The sequence below is a fragment of the Podarcis filfolensis genome (assembly GCF_964270895.1).
Source record: "Podarcis filfolensis genome assembly, chromosome: 6".
Taxonomy (NCBI): domain Eukaryota; kingdom Metazoa; phylum Chordata; class Lepidosauria; order Squamata; family Lacertidae; genus Podarcis; species Podarcis filfolensis.
In genome coordinates this window covers 35338552-35357957 of record NC_139609.1, presented here as the reverse complement: position 1 = coordinate 35357957, position 19406 = coordinate 35338552, and the positions used below count along the sequence as shown (strand labels likewise).

General features: G+C 43.1%; 2 protein-coding genes across 6 annotated transcripts in view; both read right to left on the bottom strand.

Moving 5' to 3' along the window:
• ERICH3 (glutamate rich 3) overlaps positions 1-1222 on the bottom strand; it is a gene marked incomplete at its 5' end in the record, with an annotated part of 60289 nt that extends 59067 nt beyond the window's left edge. For all 4 annotated transcript variants that reach the window (XM_083620884.1, XM_083620889.1, XM_083620888.1 and 1 more), the window contains one exon: positions 811-1222. In XM_083620884.1, the coding sequence (XP_083477010.1) occupies positions 811-830 (20 nt within the window). The remainder of the gene's footprint in view (positions 1-810) is intronic.
• A 5757-nt stretch (positions 1223-6979) lies between these two features.
• CRYZ (crystallin zeta) lies at positions 6980-19382 on the bottom strand. 2 transcript variants are annotated; one of them, XM_083621060.1, is made up of 9 exons: positions 18112-19382; positions 14107-14223; positions 13500-13652; positions 12748-12911; positions 11432-11483; positions 9948-10097; positions 8824-8925; positions 8642-8737; positions 6980-7559 (listed from the first exon to the last, which is right to left on the bottom strand). In XM_083621060.1, exons 2-9 carry the CDS (start codon positions 14215-14217, stop codon positions 7395-7397), a joined length of 993 nt encoding a protein of 330 aa, XP_083477186.1. In that variant the 5' UTR covers positions 14218-14223; positions 18112-19382; the 3' UTR covers positions 6980-7394. The 2 variants fall into 2 exon arrangements, with proteins under 2 accessions (XP_083477186.1, XP_083477187.1); XM_083621061.1 differs by lacking the exon at positions 18112-19382 and adding an exon at positions 18016-18047.
• Positions 19383-19406: the final 24 nt, after the last annotated feature.

Sequence of the window (19406 nt, the reverse complement as noted above, 5' to 3'; positions counted from 1 at the left end):
TTGAAAGTTATTGTTGCATCTCTAATGCAAGAAACTTGTAATGATTTAAATTTGGATCCCCTCCATTTTCTTCTTCTTGTTCTTCTTCTTTGAAAAGGTGATAGATACAAGGGAAAGGGAAAAGAAAACCTTAAATTAAATGCAAGACAAGCTCAGAGATACTTTGCCTCCAAGCCTTTATTTCTGATGGCTCATTACAAGAAAGCAACTCATCACAGTTGCTTTAAAATATCAGTTTTACTACATTTAAGTTGCATAAAAGACTTCTCTGGTTGAATAGCAAGAGCTGCCAAATATGTATTTAGACAGGTAACCCAAAAGGAGGAAGATAACAGTAACTTTAGTTTGGATACAGGTTTTTAATATTAAATTACCCCTCCATGCTCCTTGCCACCGCATCACTCTTGGAGAATATGAATGAGTTCAGCTGTGGCACTTCCCTGTTCGTTTTCCTCTGCTGTCTAACAAACTTTGCACTAAACATATCTTTCTGCTCCATTAATTGAGGTTTAGCACCTGACGCTTGCAACTCTGACGGCAAGAGTGACGCATGTCATCATTATACATAAAAGCCTCTCTTTCATTTTGAAAAGAAAATGACATTTTGGTAATGGGGGAGAAAAGGCACATATATGTAATTTTCAAACAGGAGATGAACCCTGAAACAATACCAAAAAGCCCCCCCCCCCCAGCTGGTGAATAGGTAGGTTTTTAAGATACACAAAATATATACAGCTGCTGTCTGCCCCATCCCATTTTATCCCACCCCCCCTGACCCTCCCCCTGAAGATCTGGAACCTTCTCACTTACCCAGGGTGAGGATGGTTCATTTTTGCAGAATGGCTTTTTAAGCAAAAACAAAAAAACAAAAAACCTGATGCTTAAAGGCCGTGTGCTTTTAAAAGACAGCAGTCGCTCAGAAACTAACTGCTGATCCTCCTCGCCTCTTCCAGATGCCCGCGACCCTGTGGATTCCCCTCGGGGATCCTAACCTGGCCCCCAGCTGACTGTGCCAAAACATCTCTTCCCGTTGCTAAGGGAGGGCCACGTGGTGATGCTTTGGAGGAGGCGGGCGCACAGACCGAAAGAAAAGGGGGGGGAGAAAAACCTCCTTTAGCCCAATGTATTGGGAAAACTGGGAAGGCTCTCTCAGCTGATAGGAGGAACGGCGCTGCCACTTGCGCTGTGTTGCAAGCAGGTTCCCCAGGCGCCTGTAACCCGACACACACAAACACACACACACAACACACCGTCGGTGAAGCTTCTGGTCTGATCTGCAGACAGGGACCTTGGAAGAGCTGGAGAGAGACGATGAATGGTTACATATACATATACATATACATATACATATACATATACATATACATATACATGTATGTATGTATATCTGCCCACCTCATACAAAGAACTGTTACAGAGTTTGCAAAGTGGTTAGACCAGTGATTCATTCAGACATGGAGGCTAATTTATGATCCAGTCCCGTTTTAAGAACATAGATTAAATAGAGTTGGAAGGGACCACGAGGGCCATCTAGTCCAACCCCCTGCAATGCCGAAATCTTTTGCCCGATCATGTGGGGCTCGAACCCACGATCCTGAGATTAAGAGTCTCACACGCATTTTAAAGGTTCGGAAGCTGGTATGCCCTGGCCAGACCATCCACAATGCTTGTTCACCTACGTCCTAGGGGAACTGCTTGGTTTGACTCCACTGCGCTCCCGCGCAGCTGCCCCTGTTAGGCGAGGATCTGAAGTATTTGCAGCAGTTGTTGGGCTCTTCTTGAAATCGCTACCCAGTCAATGCTGTGTAGAGGGGAGGAGGCGTATACAGGAATAGGAGGAAAGGCAGAAAGCAAGTGATCCGTCACGGCAGGATGCCATACCCTCCAACATTTCTCCGATGAAAATAGGGACCTCCCATTCCATAATGATAATTTTATTATTTATACCCCACACATCTTAACTGGGTTGCCCCAGCACTCTGGGCAGCTTCCAACATATATAAAAACATAATTAAACATTTAAAAAAACCACTTCCCTATACAGGATTGCCTACAGGTGGCTTGAAGGTTGGATAACTCCATACCCTCCAACATTTCTCCAATGTTCCTTAGGGACATCCTAAGGAAAACCAGCCATCCCGGTCAGAAACCAGGATGGCTTCTTTAGATTAGGGATGTCCCTGGACAACAGGGACGCTTGGAGGGTCTGGGATGCCATCAGCACGGATGTAAACCTAACAAGAGTTACCTGGGCAGAACCCTGACTCCAAGGTGCTTACAATCTTCAATAGGCAGTAGTAAAAAGGGGAAGACCCCTCCCAAAAAAAACCCCATTTAAAGTACATTCAGTTACTTCACCCAAAGAACTTTGGGAGCAGTAGTTTGTTAAGGGTACTGGAAACTGTAGCTCTGAGCAAGTGAAACTACAGTTCCCATGATTCTCTGAGGGAAGACACTTGCATTGAATGCGCTTTGGAAGGAGGGTAAGGATAAGGAAAGGAAAGTGACATAGTGGTAGACAACTGCACACACTTAAAGCAATATTACAGCTGCGGACCAGTATTAAAGGGACAAGCAATGGCGTTTGGTGTGCCACTAAGAAGTATGCATATTTTACTCCTAATTGAGGGGCAAATCAAGAATAATATTTATTTCAGTGTATGATTCTAGTTGCCTCTTGTCAAAAATACTTGTCACAGAGCTGCAAAAGGTGCAGAAAGTGTCTCCCAAATCTCTTGGGTTTGAACATGTTTCGAGAAATTATTCAGACAATGCACAACTTATTAAGGTTTTTACTGCCATAAGATGTAGTGATGGCAACAGGCTTTGAAGGCTTAAAAAAAGTGTATTGAGAAAGAACACAGCCTTGATGGCCCTATTAATAGTAACTACAACGTCTCTTCTGGCTTCAAAACAGTGGGAAGGAAACTTTAAAAAAGCAACGGGTAGTATCCAACTAAGTCATATACCAATTAGACCCATTGAAATCCATGGACTTAAGTTAGCCATGTCTAAAGTCCATTTATGGTCTGCTCTGAGCATGACAATTAAATACCACCCAGTGCGTTTTGGTGGCATCTCCAACTCCTAACGAAAATGTCCTCTTCTTGTCTGTTCCTTTGAATGGCTTTTTCTGTATTCCTTTTTTGAGCCATATGAACCTCTGGACCTTCATTTCAAGGAAGACGAGGCAGTAGATGTTATAGTGCTCCACTCCTATCTTCATATCTGTCCACAAGGGTCCCAAGGCTTACCTGTTATAGAAACCTCCATCTTTGTGGAATCAAGAACATGCCACCCAGAACTGAGTGCTAAGCAAAACTAAGCTGGAATCTAAGAATTTGATTCTGGCAACCTGTCTTAATTTCACTGCAAAAGGCCATGTGGTCAGCAAAATAAATATTCAGCACTTTATACATAGTAGTGGGATGGGTTATGCTTAGCTGTGTGTATGGCAGAGAAGTCCCTTCAGATGTTTTGGAACTACAGTTTACCAAGTGAACATACATTGACCCTTCATTCATGATCCTAGGCTCCCCTGCAGGTCCTCTGTCTGAGAGAAGTTTGAAGAATTACGCCAAGGGAGGGGGGCCTTTTTGGTTTTGGCTTCACTCTATGGAATTCTCTTCCCAGCAAGGCTTGCCTGGTGCTGACATTCTCCCCCTTTTGGCACCATGCAAAAATGTACTTCCTTCTCAAGGCTTTTGAGGCCTTATGATAATCATGCTTATTGCTGTTTCTCTCTGTGTGGAGTTTTTGTGAAGGGGGTATTGTTTGTCTTAGGCAAATCAAAGTAAGAAGTTAACTTCCCATCAGCCCTAACTAGCACAGCCAGCGGTCAGGAAGGATGGGACTCCACTGTGGGGTCCCTGCCCCATGCCTGAGGTACACTTTCCTAACACATTTAAAACATTGGCATAAGCTTATTGCCTTCACATAGTTCCGAGGAGCCCACCAGCATTTCAAAGATTAGTTCTCCCATTCTTTGCAAAGCAGGGATTTTGTATTATTATTATTACTGCAGCCCTGGTAAAGGAAACATGTTGAAACAGAAGTGCTAATAACTTACTGAAGAGAAGGAAAGGTCTCCCATTTCCACCTTTCTTGAGGTAATATCCCATGCGTCTCCAAGGTAGAAAGTGTGAAATTGTGTTTTGGCAAATGCCTTGAGGAATATCTCCCCATTCCTTCACTGGTATAAAGTGTAACGCATCTCATCACTGCAGTTAAGAAATGTGTTAGGAACAGGAGTAGCACGACCCCTTCTGGTGGGAAGTCAAGCAGCTCTCTTCATGGTCACCTTCAACAGTACTGAAAACTTCATCAACAGGAAATAGTGGAACATCACTGCTAGGGCTATGCTATATTTATGTATGCAATTGTTTATTTTGAATAGAGGATATAATTCAACATTGTGCATTCCAGCTTGTCAGAGGGAATGGTCCTGCATTCCGAAACCCATACACCCCCAGCCAATTTTGTGGAGCATGCGGGCAGAGGGAAGGGTAATCCCATCAGGCAAGTGGAATTCCTCATGCAGGGTTTCTGCCAGTTAAGTGAATCCTGCCCAAAATTTCTTGGCAACTTTTATTTCTTAAAAGCCTAACCACACCTCCTCCTTCTACTTGCATTCCCTATTGCATTCTGAATGGCACTAAAGTTCTGTGAAAAGGCTACATGACACAGACCTGTTTGCATTCACTAAACTACCTTACACATGCCTATATTCAGAAGCAAGTCCTATTACTGAGTTCAGTGGGGCTTAAACCCAGGTAAATGGGCGCAGGATTGCTGGCAATGAATTAGTTATCCTTGAGCGCTTCACCTCATTTGATGTAGATCAGCAATAGCCAGCTTAGTATCCTCCACATACTGCTGATGACAACAACTCCCATCATCCTTAACTATTTGCTGGGCTGGCTGGGAGTGATGGGAGCTCTAGTCCATAACAACTAGTGGACACCTTGTTAGCTCTTTCATTAATACTGCACTGTTTCTTGTACACTGCCTTGGGAGGATCTGTATCCTGAAAGGCAGGATATAAAGAAGTGGGATAGACAGATACAGGCGGGCACAGGGAACACTGTTGCAAAGAGCGTAGCATTAAGCTTCTCATTTCTATGCATCTGACCTCACATTTACACTATTAGTTACTGCAATCACAAGCCCAAACAGCTGCTACCAGGCCTTCATAAGTAATATTTCATCTTCCCTGGTGCTTTGTCCTGACAGCCATAATCTCTATACTTCCATCTTTCAAGAAAGGCAGCAGTGCCAGATTTGAGGTATTTCATGTGCTCAGGTGAACCAAATAATCCAGCAGCATTAGGTCACATTTAGCAGAAGGCTCAGATCAATGAACGAGCACCTTTAATATATTTCTAGAGCTAATTTTGGGGAAAGGTGGTCTGCAGATGCAGCAGACATTTATCCAGATTGGAAACCTTTGCTAATTAGCCATGCAACAGCTTGAATCAGAGCGGTACCAAAGCCATTTTCAAACGCTCCTTTTGAGCCGTAAATGTAATAAAGTGACCTATATGTTTTGAAATAACTCCACTGCAACTGTTCCTGCTCTCTATCACAGAACACCACTTGAAAAGGGATGCTCCATCTGTCACAAGCAGCCCCAGTACAAATTACACATGTAGTGGTTCAGAAGGACAACCATACTCTTTAACTTGAGTTCTAACGCCCAAATTAGCTACTTCTGTCCAATTATCTTGGCTATGTGCGGCAAGCAGTAAGCCAAAATGCAGTTCTTGGATAAACAGGGATGATAATGAAAAAATCAATAGGGGTTTTGTGTTGTTGCTTTTTGGTACCTGTAACACCGCATTGTGGGGCTATTCTTTGAAGAAACCCATTTTAAATTAAGATTTGTAAAGTGTAGTTCCTGCAGTATTAGCTCTCATAGCAAAGATCTGACAATTCAAGCCTGGATGTGTCTTGCATCTCAACACGAACATCCTACAAGAGTGCTGAAATGTTTACACTCACTGCTGGAGGCCATTTGCATAGTAATACAAGATGGCTAGTCTGAGTGGCAAGATTCTATTGCATTCCTCTTTCTCTTCCTTAGTAACATTTGGCCCGCTTCCATAACTGCAAATGAAATTCATGACGGATTATGGTAAGCTTATTAACCTTACTTTGGAACCAGCTTCAGTGGCCCAACCTCACATACCTGAAAACAAAATATACCTGTATCCTATCAAATGCATGAAAATGAGCACATTACAACAACAACAACCCAGAAGAGCCATGAGGAACGTATCCCAATATTTGTTTCACTTGGTCATTGCAAATGTATGCCTACATTGTCAGTTCTTTTGAAAAACTGCGAGGGAAAAGAACATAGGGGGCAGGGAACTGTGGTTAACCTTAACTAACTTTAGTTGAAAACAAACCAGTTCCATAAACTATGGTTTGAAGTTCTGTCTGTTTCAACAAACCATGGTTGACATTCACAACAGTTTGCCCAGGTCTGTATGACATGGCAATATGTGGTTCATCTAAAATGAAACTGAAAGGCTCGGGTCTCTCCTACACACACCTGCACTGAAGAGGTGAACTATTCAAGCCCGAGGCTCACAATGCTTCATTCACTAAGACATGGCTTAGCCTTACATCAGAATGAAGCCACTAAATCTATACATTACCATTACTTCTGCTGCACGGAGAACAACAGTGGCTGGTTTGTGCATACTCTCATACGTGTGGAAACCCTATTTGCACAGTCTTTCCCTCTTCTCCGGGGGGGGGGGGGGGGAGAGAACACATACAGGCTGTATGACTGCATACAGATGTACACAGGTACTGATCAAATCACACCTTTCCCCCAACATCAGCAGTTGAAATGAACTGGGCATTTTGTCCAAAGAATGGCACTCCTCCTGGATATGTGGCTTACTAAATGATAACATGGCTTAAGTATGGGCTTCGTTACCCAAAGACAATAAGCAAAGGAACGGTTGGGTCTGTCTTCCTTGTATTCTTTATTTTTTTTGGGGGGGAAGGGATTCTGAAACGTAATTCTGTAGTCAGCAAATTAAAGCCAAAACAGTGGGTTTCTAATACTCCCTTATGTAGGCCCAAAAGCACATTTAGCACGTTCATGTGTGGAAATGGTAGTCTGCAATATAGCAATACAATTCGGGTGCAAAACAAACATCTTTTACAAAGACCTGCAAGAAAAAAACCCCACCCCCAAACAGCAGCGTGTCTAAGTCAGAGATACAAAGCATGTCATCTTTTTTAAACTTGATATTCAAATATTCCCCCAAATTAGTGCTTATTGCATCTTATACCTGAACCACATTTTGAGGAGTATTCGGAACGTGCTACATTAACAACTGTGAGCAGCGATTATCCGATTGGTGTGGAGGCACAATTTAACCCATGAGAAGCACCATCTTCCCCAAGGCACCTGGGCTGTGTATTATGTCTTTATGAGCCTCTGCCACCTTCTCCAATGCATATTCAGGGCCTACTGCTGGTTTCAGCCAGCCAGCTTCTACACCAGCCAGAACTGATGCTGCACATTCACGCAACTCATCCTAAATGGAGAAGAAAACATTTTTAAAATTGAGCATGAAAGGAAAATACTTCTATGCCCTCCAGCAGTCAAATTCATTATTCTACATTGTACCGTGTGTGTGTGTGTGTGTGTGTGTGTGTGTGTGTGTGTATGTATAGAGAAAGAATGTAGGCTTGGCTCCACAATTTAGTTTTTGCAGCAGAGATTTCCCAACCCCTACCTGTAAGCCCTGTGGAAAGTTGTCCCTAAGGGCTGGGGAAAGGTTGGATGTGGCGGTGGCGGTTATGACATGTGTGTAGCGAGAGCTGGGAAATCAATGGATGCCTGTGGTCAATCACACACACCCCACACACCCCTCCCCCAATACCACACTGCCAACAGTGACTTTCCATGGGACACAGCAGGCTACAGTGGAGAGGGAGGAGGCAGGAATTATCCACTGTACAAGAATATTTTTGCTTGTACCTTGGAAGTCGAACGGAATCCATTCCAGAAGTCCGTTTGACTTCCAAACCGTTCGGAAACCAAAGCACGGCTTCTGATTGGCTGCAGGAAGCTCCTACAGCCAATTGAAAGCCCCATTGGACATTTGGGTTCCAAAGAATGTTCGCAAACCGGAACACTCACTTCTGGATTTGCAGCATTCAGGAACCAAAACGTCCAAGTACCAAGGCGTTCGGGATCCAAGGTACGACTCTACTACTCTCAACCCAAGCAACAGAGGTTTTTAAGAACATTGTTTCTCTCTAAATGCATGGAGGAAAAAAGTTGCAGGACATATGAAGCCTGAAGAGGCAAGACCAGCTCCTGAAAGATTAATGCTATTGCAGAATATAGTTTCACTGGCCAGTCCAAAGCTTCTCAACAGATAGCAACTGACTCCCGAGAGCTTATGTAAAGGTCCCCAGACTGTGAAATGATTAAAGGAGTGTGTGAGCCTGCAGGAAACGAAGAAAAGTATAGGGAGAGATTAAAGGAGCTTTCCAGAACTTCCCATGTTTTTAAGCCAAGCATCCGATCCAGGCTGGTGTTACAGAAAAGGCATGCTGGCTCCTCTAAGTGAATTATGTACATATACTGCATGATGATAATGATTTTTACCTTAGATGCAGCGAATAAATAAATTCCTGTGATGCTTGATTCTTTCAACATAGTGTCTCTGGGGTTTATCTCAATGGGACCACGGCTGCCCACAATCTGTCACACAAAGTGGTGGAGAGAATGAGATGCTGACAGCTTAATTCTAAGACTTAAGATTCTCATTCATGGGGCTGCATCCTTACCATCACTCGGCCTCCATTTGACAGCAGTTGCAAGTCATGGGCAAGGTTGACATTTGCCAGCATCTCTATTACCACATCTATGCCGTGCGCACCAGCAGCTTCCTGCATAAGAAATCAGCTGTTCAGTATCAAAGATACATGGAAGCCTGGCTGCTTTTGTGGTTCACAAGTTATTATTCATATCCTGTTTTTTTGTTAAAAATAAATAAATAAAGATGCACACAAAGCAGCTCACAGGTACTATACAACACGACAAAGACACACATTATAGACCATAAACGGCGAACCAAACTTAAGAGCAGAGAACAGCAAATGAAAGACTACAGTCAAATATTAAAAGCAGACTGAAATAAACAAAGGTTTTTGGGAACTGTTGGGAGACTTTAAAAAGAATGGGCCACCACTGAAAAGGCACTGTCTCCTCTGCTGCATTTCACATGATGGCACAACTGAGAGCAGAGATTATGATTTTTAACTGGCAGGCAGGTAATATGGCAGGTAATGCGACAATACTGATAGAATACCACCATTCTAAAAAGCAAGAGTCCAGAGCAGAACAACCTGGCTACATCTATCAGCTAGAGAAGGAGCAGCTGCAAGAAGCTCGTTTCCCTCCTCCATACCAGGAACAATGCCCTGGAACCACACAAGCGAAGAGAAAAACACTCTGGACTCCTGCCGTTGGTCAGACTAACAAAGGCTGCTGATTCAGTTGCAGCCACACCTGACTATAAAACCCTCACAATTTCTCTATTAAACAAGGTTGAGAAATTGCAGGAAGCCAGGTGTATGGATACCCATTTGTATACTCAGTAAAGGGTGCATGTGGTGTTAAAATGCTCATTAGGAACATAATGGGTTGGAACCTATGGAGCTCTAAGAGGAACTCAACGTATCACTAAGGCGAACATTCCAACAGAATGTTCTCCTCTTCCTCTCACACCCCTAAATCTGTCCTAGCCATTTCCCCATCTTCTGGAGCAGATCTGGGGAGAGGATGTGGTTGGGGGAAGGCAGATTATGCAAGCAGAAATCCTTGCACTAACAGGACTCATTAGTAGAATACTGCCCTCTATCTTAACTAGTATTCCAATTTCCACTTTGCAGTCTGTGTTCTAAATTACCTTAATCTGAGTGAGATAATCCTTCTTCTTGTGATTAAATGCCTCATGGGCTCCGTTTTGCAAAACTAGTTTTATCCCTTCCTCAGTTCCAGCTGTGCCAAAGACCTTCAGGCCATAAGCTCTTGCAATCTGACATGCTGCTATTCCAACCTAGGTTTTTAAAAGAGTGGGGGGGGGAAGAGTGTTGTAAGTTTAACATAGTACTTTCCTTATACAATTATTGACAACAATCGTTTCAAAAGAGGAAATTTCAATAGCAACAGAGCCGCAGGTGACCCTTAATAACTTGTAGTAACAGTCTGCTATGGCATGACTTGATCTCCTACACAAAAACAGTATGTGGCTTCTCTATGCACGACTTCCCTGAAATAAAATCAGGGAAATTAATAATTAACCCAACCAGCAGTACACACTTCTGTTTCTCTTTTATAGAGACAGTAAAATATATCAGCTCAATTACCACTATAACACAACCGCCCAGTCTTCACATTTCAAAGGCAGCAACTGCAAGGGACTTCTCACTAACATCATTTCAAGCCATACAGTGGACGCTTGGGTTGCAAACGTGATCTGTGTGGGAGGCATGTTCGCAACCCGCAGTGCCGCGTCTGCGCACATGCAGGTTGCGATTTGGTGCTTCTGCGCATGCGCGACCGCCAGAACCCGGAAGTAACCCGTTCCGGTACCTCCAGGTTTCAGCTCGTCCGTAACCCGAAAAAACGCAACCTGAAGCGTCTGTAACCCGAGGTATGAATGTACTTTGGAAGCAACAGTGTCAAACTTTGAACAGGAAGTACTTTTCTAAGGGTTATTGCTTAAAAAAGAAAACAATATGTTGCCAAGTTAACATTTTTAAAAGGCACTTCATAAAACAGAAAAAACAGCAATCTTGGCCAGTACGGTTGTACCTGCAGCCAACCAGAAGCCGCACTTTGGTTTTCAAATGTTTTGGAAGTCAAACGAACTTCTGGAACGGATTCCGTTCAACTTCCAAGGTACAACTGTACTGGATTCTGCCATGTCTCTCATGACCAAAAGAGGCAATGTACAGAGGTTTGACACTTAAAAAAAAATAAAAAATACTTCCAGGACTTCAGGATTAAAAGCCTAAGCAGGGCCAGATTTGAATTCCACGCAAACCCTATTCCAGCATTTTCCTCCATGCAATTGAAGAAATGCAGCTGGGTTGTAGACGCAAGCCCTGCCCCCAAACTGTGCCCTGCATCAGCCCCACTTCACCCCATGTGTTGGGGGGCAAGTGGAGTTCTGCTCACGCAACGGGACCTCCCTTTCTCTCCTCTCCCAGAGTGACTCCAACCCTCTGAGGCAGAACCTGGGGCAGTGTGAGTGGGCTGCAGGGCAGAGGAGATGGAAGTTCAGAAATGCATATGGATGAAAGATCCAACCCACTGGGGTGACACACCACTGTACTTTACCATGCTAAAGCCCCTTTTAAGCATAAGGTGAGTTTTCATGATACTTACCCCTCCACTTGCTCCATGGACCAGTACGGTTTCTGCTGCTTTAGCAGATCCTCTGGGGGGAAAACCACACAAGGCATTTTCAATACAACTGTCTGGATTGTATTTATACAATAAATTATATCCAACAAGGAGTTGCTCGAAGTGGCTAACGAAGGATGAAAAATAAGTGTGTACCTTGCTGTGCAGCCAACAGCGTAGCTGTAGTGAGGAGTTAAAAAACTAAAATAGCCAATATTCAATGAATTTTAAATTGGGAAGAGCCCCAGAATGCACTTCTTCTTAGGAAACAACAGTGTTTATGTTGACAGTCAACGTACCCTAATATTAAATAGTTACAGTGCAGCTACTTTGATAACCACAAAATAATCCTGTCAGTGATGAGCAGGAAATACAGTGGTACATTTAAAAACAACCCAACACAGGCTCTGGAGTTCCACTGTATTGCTGCAAAACAGTCAACTAACTTCATAACTCCCTGTTAGAAAACACTGCCATCAGAACAAGCTTGCACTGAAGCTACAAGGAAGCCACAAGCAGACTTTGCCTAGGCATTGATCAATCAATCAATGCATTTGTATCCCACCTTTGTCTCCATGGAGCACAAGGTGATTTAAATGGTTCTCCCCCTCCTCATGTAATTCCCCACAACAAAGCTATGAGGTAGGTTAGACTGAGGGGCAGTGAGTGGCCCAAAGTTATTCAGTAAGCTTCATGGCAGCATAGGGGTTTGATCCCTGGTCTCCAAGATCAGGCATAGGCAAACTCTGATCCTCCAGATGTTTGGGACTACAATTCCCATAATCCCTAGTTAACAGGACCAGTGGTCAGGGATGATGGGAACTGTAGTCCCAAACATCTGGAGGGCCGGAGTTTGCCTATGCCTGTCCTAGATCAACACTCTAACCCAGGCATCACCAAATTTAGCCCTCCAGATGTTTTGGGACTAAAATTCCCATCATCCCTGACCACTGATCCTGTTATCTAGGGATGATGGGAGTTGCAGTCCCAAAACATCTGGTGGGCCAAGTTTGTGGGAGCCTGCTCTAACCACTACGCCACACTGGCTTTTAAATACTGTCACTCTGTTGCACAAGTACTCCCTTTTTCTCAGGCTCAAAACAAAAGAGTGTGTGTGTGTGTGTGTGTGTGTGTGTGTGTGTGTGTGTAAGTGCCAACAAATTTGCTGCATTAAAGAACATGGAAAAATTAGTCTGACTTAACGTGTGACACAGAAAAGCCTCAAGGAAAAGGCAGAAAGGCCCAAAGTTGCTGCATTTTTATTGCTCAAAAGCAATTTTAGGATGTCATTGCCTTACTTTTGAAAGAGAGCATGGTAAGCCGTAAAATATGGAATTCCAATTGCAGCACCTTGCTTGAAGTCCAGTTTATCAGACAAGGAAAAGACTGTGTCAACTGATGAAATGGTATATTCGGCATAACCGCCAGAAATGGTACCAAGGGTAAAAACCCTGTCTCCTTTCTGGTAGGAGAAAACAAATGCACAAGGTGAAGCATTGTGCCAAAGTGTTTTCTGTATCCTGTGTAAAAATGAAGGCATTTCCAGAAGAGTTAAATAAAACCCAATTATATAGGTGAAATACCCATGTCAAGAAGATTACATTACAACAGATCTAATCTGTACTAATTGTTTCCAACTGTTTTTGGACTACAATTCCCATCATCCCTCACACCATCATCCTGCTAGCTAGGGATAATGGGAGTTGTAGTCCAAAAGCAGATGGAGACCCAAGTTTGGGAAACTCTGCATTAGAGGAAGCAGAATTAACAACTAGCTTAAAATCCAACACTTTGAAAGCAGGGTGCACTTGAGTCTGGAGTAACTGAAGTACCAAAGACTATTTGGCAAAGAATGTAGGCCAAAGTGTGTTAACAAACAAAGGTTTACATTTAAATCTATAGACAGAAAGGCAGAAATTCAGATGTATAGGGATGACATGAATCATATCCAAGACACAGGAACTATGAAGAGACCCAGTTTAGTAACCAAGACCAGAATGATATTGTATAAAAGATAACAAATGAGCAACAATATTTAAAAATGGGATACCTTGAAAGTAGTTACATGTTCCCCAACACCTTGTACTACCCCAGCCACATCTGAACCAGGTGTGTAAGGTAAAGCTGGTTTTTTAGCATGAATCCCAGAACGAATATAAGTCTCCACTGGATTAATGCCACATGCATGAACTTTAATGAGAACCTGCAGAAGAAAAGGATATTTGTTGAACAACTGAAAGAAATCTGGTACCTTTGTTTTCATGCCAAGTTGTTTGTTGTTGAATGTCAAATATGTTCAAAATACAAGCAGCATAAATACTTATTAAGCATTAAGAACACAAATCCCTCCCTTTTTTTGTAACAGGCAAACCAATGTTCATTCCCTATAGAACTTTTGCAGAATCTTTTATAAAACAGAGTCAAAGGTAAGCACAAAAGTTATAGTAGTACTTATGCAGTTGGTCTGGCAAGCAATGGCATGTACAGATGTCAGGATTGCCCTCCAGGGCTGTGTTCTATGGGATTTTTACTCTGTTTGCAAATTCATTCTGCATGCTGACTGAAGCAGAAAAGTTTCCAATAACTGTTAAATAACAATAATGCTAATTTCAGGGTGTACAGTATTTATATATCCAGTTCAAGGTCTTTGTTTTTACCTGGTTCTCTCCTGGAACTGGCAAGGGGATATCTGCTTGCAGCTTAAGCACTTCAGGTCCACCAAATTCAAACACTTTGACAGCTCTCATCACATTTCTCCCGGCTTCCATGACAACCTGGAAAATCACAGAGATAAAAGACTGTACTATCTTAACCTCCACCGCCTTTTCCACTTCAAAGAGAAAGGATCAAATTACTTGCTCTTCAGGTGAAATTTAAAAAGGAAGGTTCACCATGCATTTCACTCTGTTCTAACAATGTGCTGCCAATTTGAGGCTTTTCGACTTATAAAATTAGCCTGCAAAGGAGAACTAATAGTTTCACTTTGGGTAACAAATGAATCTGATCGCAATCCTGTATCCTCTTACCTGGGAGTAAGCCCCATTCATTTACATCTTAGTGGACAAATACAGGACTGCACTGTCAAATATGCAGAGGTTTGCACAAACACACAGAAACCAGCTTGGAAAGTACATCTTTTGTCACATCTTCAGAAGACTTTACAACTGGAGTTACACTAGCTTTAATTTTTTTTTAACCTAATCCTCATTTTTAAAAAGACTTTATGCCTGGAGAAGAGTTTGAAATCCAAATAATAGGAATCACAGTAGTTAGGAATCATAGGTGGGGAAAGTCCTATACAGTCATACCTCAGGTTGAAGTAGCTTCAGGTTAAGTATTTTCGGGCGCATTACTTCCGGGTTTCGCTGCTAGTGCATGCACAGACGCTCAAAATGACATCAGCGCATGCGCGGAAGCGGTGAAACGAGAGCCACGCAGTCACATGTTACGTTCTACTCAAGATGCAAATGGGTCTCCGGAACGGATCCCATTCGCATCCAGAGGTACCACTGTATCATTTGGGTCCTGCTTGCGGGCTTCACATGGACATCTTATGAGAACAGAGCATCTCCTTCCATTAGGTTTTTACACATGGGATGTTTTGGCAGGGAGCTCTTGCATGGGCAAGGGGTTAAGCTGGATGACCTTTGAGATTCCTTCCAACTTTTAGGATTCTATAGAAGTGGCTCATTCTCTCTCACAGCCATTTTAACCAGTATTAGAAACTCAGATATAGAAGCTAATTGCCAAATGGTACATTAAACCTAAGTTAGTCGCCACAACGGAATGTCTAAACATTATTTTTTTTTGCAATGGGGTTTATTAATTATTATCATTATCATTATCACCATCATTTCATTTCTATACCACTTTATATTTTAAAGGAAAAATATCAAAACTGTTTACAACACATTGAAACATCAAAAAAACCAATCGGGACTAAAACAAAATTCAAGTTTCAATGAAAATATTTCAAGTGACATTTTGCTATCCCTATATTTATTTACCTACTTGATTTATATAGCTGCCCAATAGAAGTACTCTAGGAAGCCAGTGTGGTATAGCGGTTAGAGTGTCAAACTAGGGCCTCGGAGATCAGGGTTCAAATCCCAACTCAAGTCATGAAACTCACTGGGTGACATTGGGCCAATTACAGCCTCTAACCTACCTCAAAGGGTCATTGTAGGGATTAACTGAAGTAGGGTTGAACCATGTACTCCTTGCAGAAAAAAGTGGGATGTAAATGCCCTTCTGCTTACCTGCTTAAGAAAGCTGGAGGGGCCAGCCAGCCAGATGTCAGTTGCCAACGTGGCACTCAAAGATTTCCAAATGGCCACAACTGGACCTGCACCAGTTGTAAAACATACCTGGCTCCTGGGGAATTTTGAGCACTGATTTTAACACCTGTGCTGGCTGCTTTCTTCTGCCTAACCTGCTTCTGCTTTGAAAACGCTTGGCGTCAGCCTCAAACAACTGATCGATAAGCATGAAATCAGAACCCTAAGAGCAAGTTCACTTGCGTTTAGGAAGCAGCCATACAGATCTTAAATTGTGGCCCTTGGAACCATCTCTTGGGGGGGGGGAATGAAGGGCTCCCAAACTATTTAAAGTTATCCCTGGCATTCCAAGATTGAGTAACTACTGACATTAATTCAAACTTTGCTCTCTGGCCTAAATCCACAATATCTTGTTTAGGCTGTAAACTGTAAAGTCACCCATGGAAAAAAAGAGTGGGGAAAGACAGAAGGTTCTAGAAACTTGATCAAAAATCTCTGGGCACAGAAAATGCCTTATGAAAGCTAATAAGCTGCCTTCTATTGCCATCCTTGCTAGTATCCCTGTTTTAGAACCTGCTGCAAGAGGTCTCAAGGACACCTGAGCACCCTTTCAAGTAGACAGCCCAACTACATATGAACTGAAACGCCAGTAAAAGGGGCTTGGGTGAGGATCAAATTATTTTTATAAGGTTAACTGTGCCCTGTCAACATTGCGAGCCAGCAACCCATGAAATGTAATTTGACTGCCACTGATAGTAACAACCAGGTACTGTACTTAAGGAATCCAAAACTGTAGAGAAGTATCTAAAGATGCAGGTATCTGCTTAAAATTCAGTGTCAATATTTGACTTTTAAATGGCTACAATGAAATGCAATACTGTAATGGTGGTCCAAACACTCCAGATGGTGGGCCTTCATATAAAAATGAAGGTGTTTTACTTCCTTACACACACACACACACACACACACACACACACAGTTTTCACTTGTAAGATGTTAAGGTATACCCCTTTGCTACCATAGGTGCATCTATCCATGTTACTATCTGCATTTCAACCGCACCCAGCATTAACCTTTGTATCCTTCTAAACCAGTAGAATTTAGATGAGAATAATGTTTAACTTTGACTGCTGTAGACATAACAAAGGTCATCGTAGTGGTGGGGGAAAACAAGCCAAAAAGGGAGAGAAACAAATCAGCTTGAAATGATGGCAATGAGAAAAGAAATATATTCCCAACTGCCCCTACCACGTACCAAAAATGTCTCACATTTCTACTCAGCAACTATGGTACACTACTTCAGATGTACAGAAGTCACCAGTTTTCTCTCTTCCCCATACATGAGAGCAGTCTTTAAGACCTCTTCTTTTAAACATCACTTTCTGGACTTGTTGTCATCAAATTGGCACTTTCAAGCAACTATTCTGAAGCTGTTTGTAAATGCCAAACAATACTAAATATGTGTCTTTTCTAAAATAAATTCAATAGCTTCAGGAAGTTGTAGCTGAGTTAGAAACATTGTAACTCTCAATTATCAGGAGAATGAACAGATTCAAGTTTCTCCTGAACCTGTGTGAATGGGTAACTTTGCCAGATTCTTATTTTAGAAAACACAACTGGTCACATGCTTCAGAATAAAAATAACTTGTAACTTTTCTTTCAAGGTTGCTCTACATTTGTTGTTGTTTTTTTAAAAAAGTAAGAGATGAAGAGATAATAAAGAGCCCAAATTAGCAGGACTGGATGCCAGCTAAGATCTATGTGTCTGGTGGAAAGTGTATACACTAAGCATGCACCCCCCTGCAAACACATGTGGCTAACCAACGCCACAAGGTCTGTGCTATCAAAACACCTTGCTTTTTTGTGAGCAGCCGCCCTAAATAACACACTAATCTGTACTTTTGTGCATTTCCTTTGCTTTTACATTATTAAGGGTGGCTTTAGACACCCCCCCAAAAAAAAACCAGTTGCGGTGATCACACTGACATCCTAGCATTGGTCAGCTAGTTAAGACACATTGTTTGCAGAGAGGAGCGTTTAGTATATGCAATGCAACCTCCAATCCTGTTCTAGGTTACGAGATGTCCCTGTTTCCCGGGGACAGCCCCCGGATTTACAAATCAGTCCCCTGACAAAATCAATCTTTCAACTACACACACACATATGCAATGAAATGCAATGCAATATATATATGTGTGTGCTAGTTAAACTTTAAGGTGCTGCAAGGGACTGTCAAGTCACCCAGCCTGGAAACCATTGCAAGCAGAAAGCCCAGCAGGGAAGACAGACCTAGATCCTATCTCCGCAACGCATCCCGCTACGCCCTAAAGCCCTCCTTGCCAACTGTGGGGGGGGGGGAGGGGAACCCAATTTTACGTCACTCACCCTCTTGCTGTAGAACGACGTGATTGCGCTCCTAGCTAAACGAGCCTAGCTTAAATCACCTCGGTTCGCCTACTTATCTTCGACACGCCTGCGCAATGAGCTCCTTCCGGGTTCACGCTAGAGAAGCCATCTTTTCGGAGTCCCGTAAGTTCTAGTGCGCAAGCGCCGCCGTGGCGGAACCTTCGCAACCTTTGCTCCGGCCAAGGTTCTGCCAGGGCGGCGCGCGCAGTGGAAGATGTGTCTATCCTCAGCGTCGCCTGCTCGCTTAGCAACTCTCTTAATAGAGAGAATTAAAACTTATAGGTGCGGTTGTAATAATATAACAATATAAAAATCATTTAAAAAGCCGTAATTGGTACAATTAAAACTATATATTAAAACTATGCTCAATTGTTTCCCCACCCCCGTGTTTTCAGCAGTTCTTATTTTTATCTGTGAGCCGTCTTGAGTTCCAGCAGGAAAAAAAGGCGCGGTATGAAGAAATACGCAGTAACAATAATAAGGACCCTAAGTAAGTATGCATAGCGTTTTGCAGCCCTGGTCCTGTGCTGTTTACTCAGAGGTAGGCGCCACTACGACCAATGGAGATTTTAAATCCTCGTTAAGCTTCAATCCGGTGCCTTCTTGCCTGTGAGTGAGCCCAACTGGGGACTTGCTTGCGAGTACAGTACATATGCATGTGCTTGCACTGCCTTGCTTCTTTCCTTCGGGTTCTGGATCCCCTGGCACCTGCCTATTTCCCGGAATGTCGCCCAGCAAGGGGGAGGGGGACAAAACTCCTCCGGCTCCGCACATAAACACTGGCGCCCTTATTAGATCCAATGAAAGGTTTATTCTGTCTCCCAACAGCAGCAGACTAGATGCCTCTAGGCAGCTAAGGCACAAACACGTACATAGACTACATCTCCTCCTCCTTACTCTCGATCCACAGCCTTCCTAACAACTCTGCTAATCCGAGAGGCTAATAATGCAATAGTGCAGCAACCCTTCGCAGACGCTTGGGAGCCAGTACTGTTGGAACTCCGTGGGGTGGATCGGGGTTGCACCGCTGCAGTCTCGAGTCCTGCAAGCTTCCAGGGGCGCAATAAAGCCGGCTGAAATGCAGCGAGCCTGCCGAGGAAAACGCGCAGGATCAAAGCGCGCGGCTGCAATCCTATGTAGACTTGGAGCGGGATCCTAACCGTTCTTTCTCACAGCAACAAACCCAATGGGTGCGCTTGGACTGCAGTCTCAAGTTAACCCGGTTGAACTCAAGTTACAGACTCGCTCTGGCCGCGTCGGGAACATGCGCACGG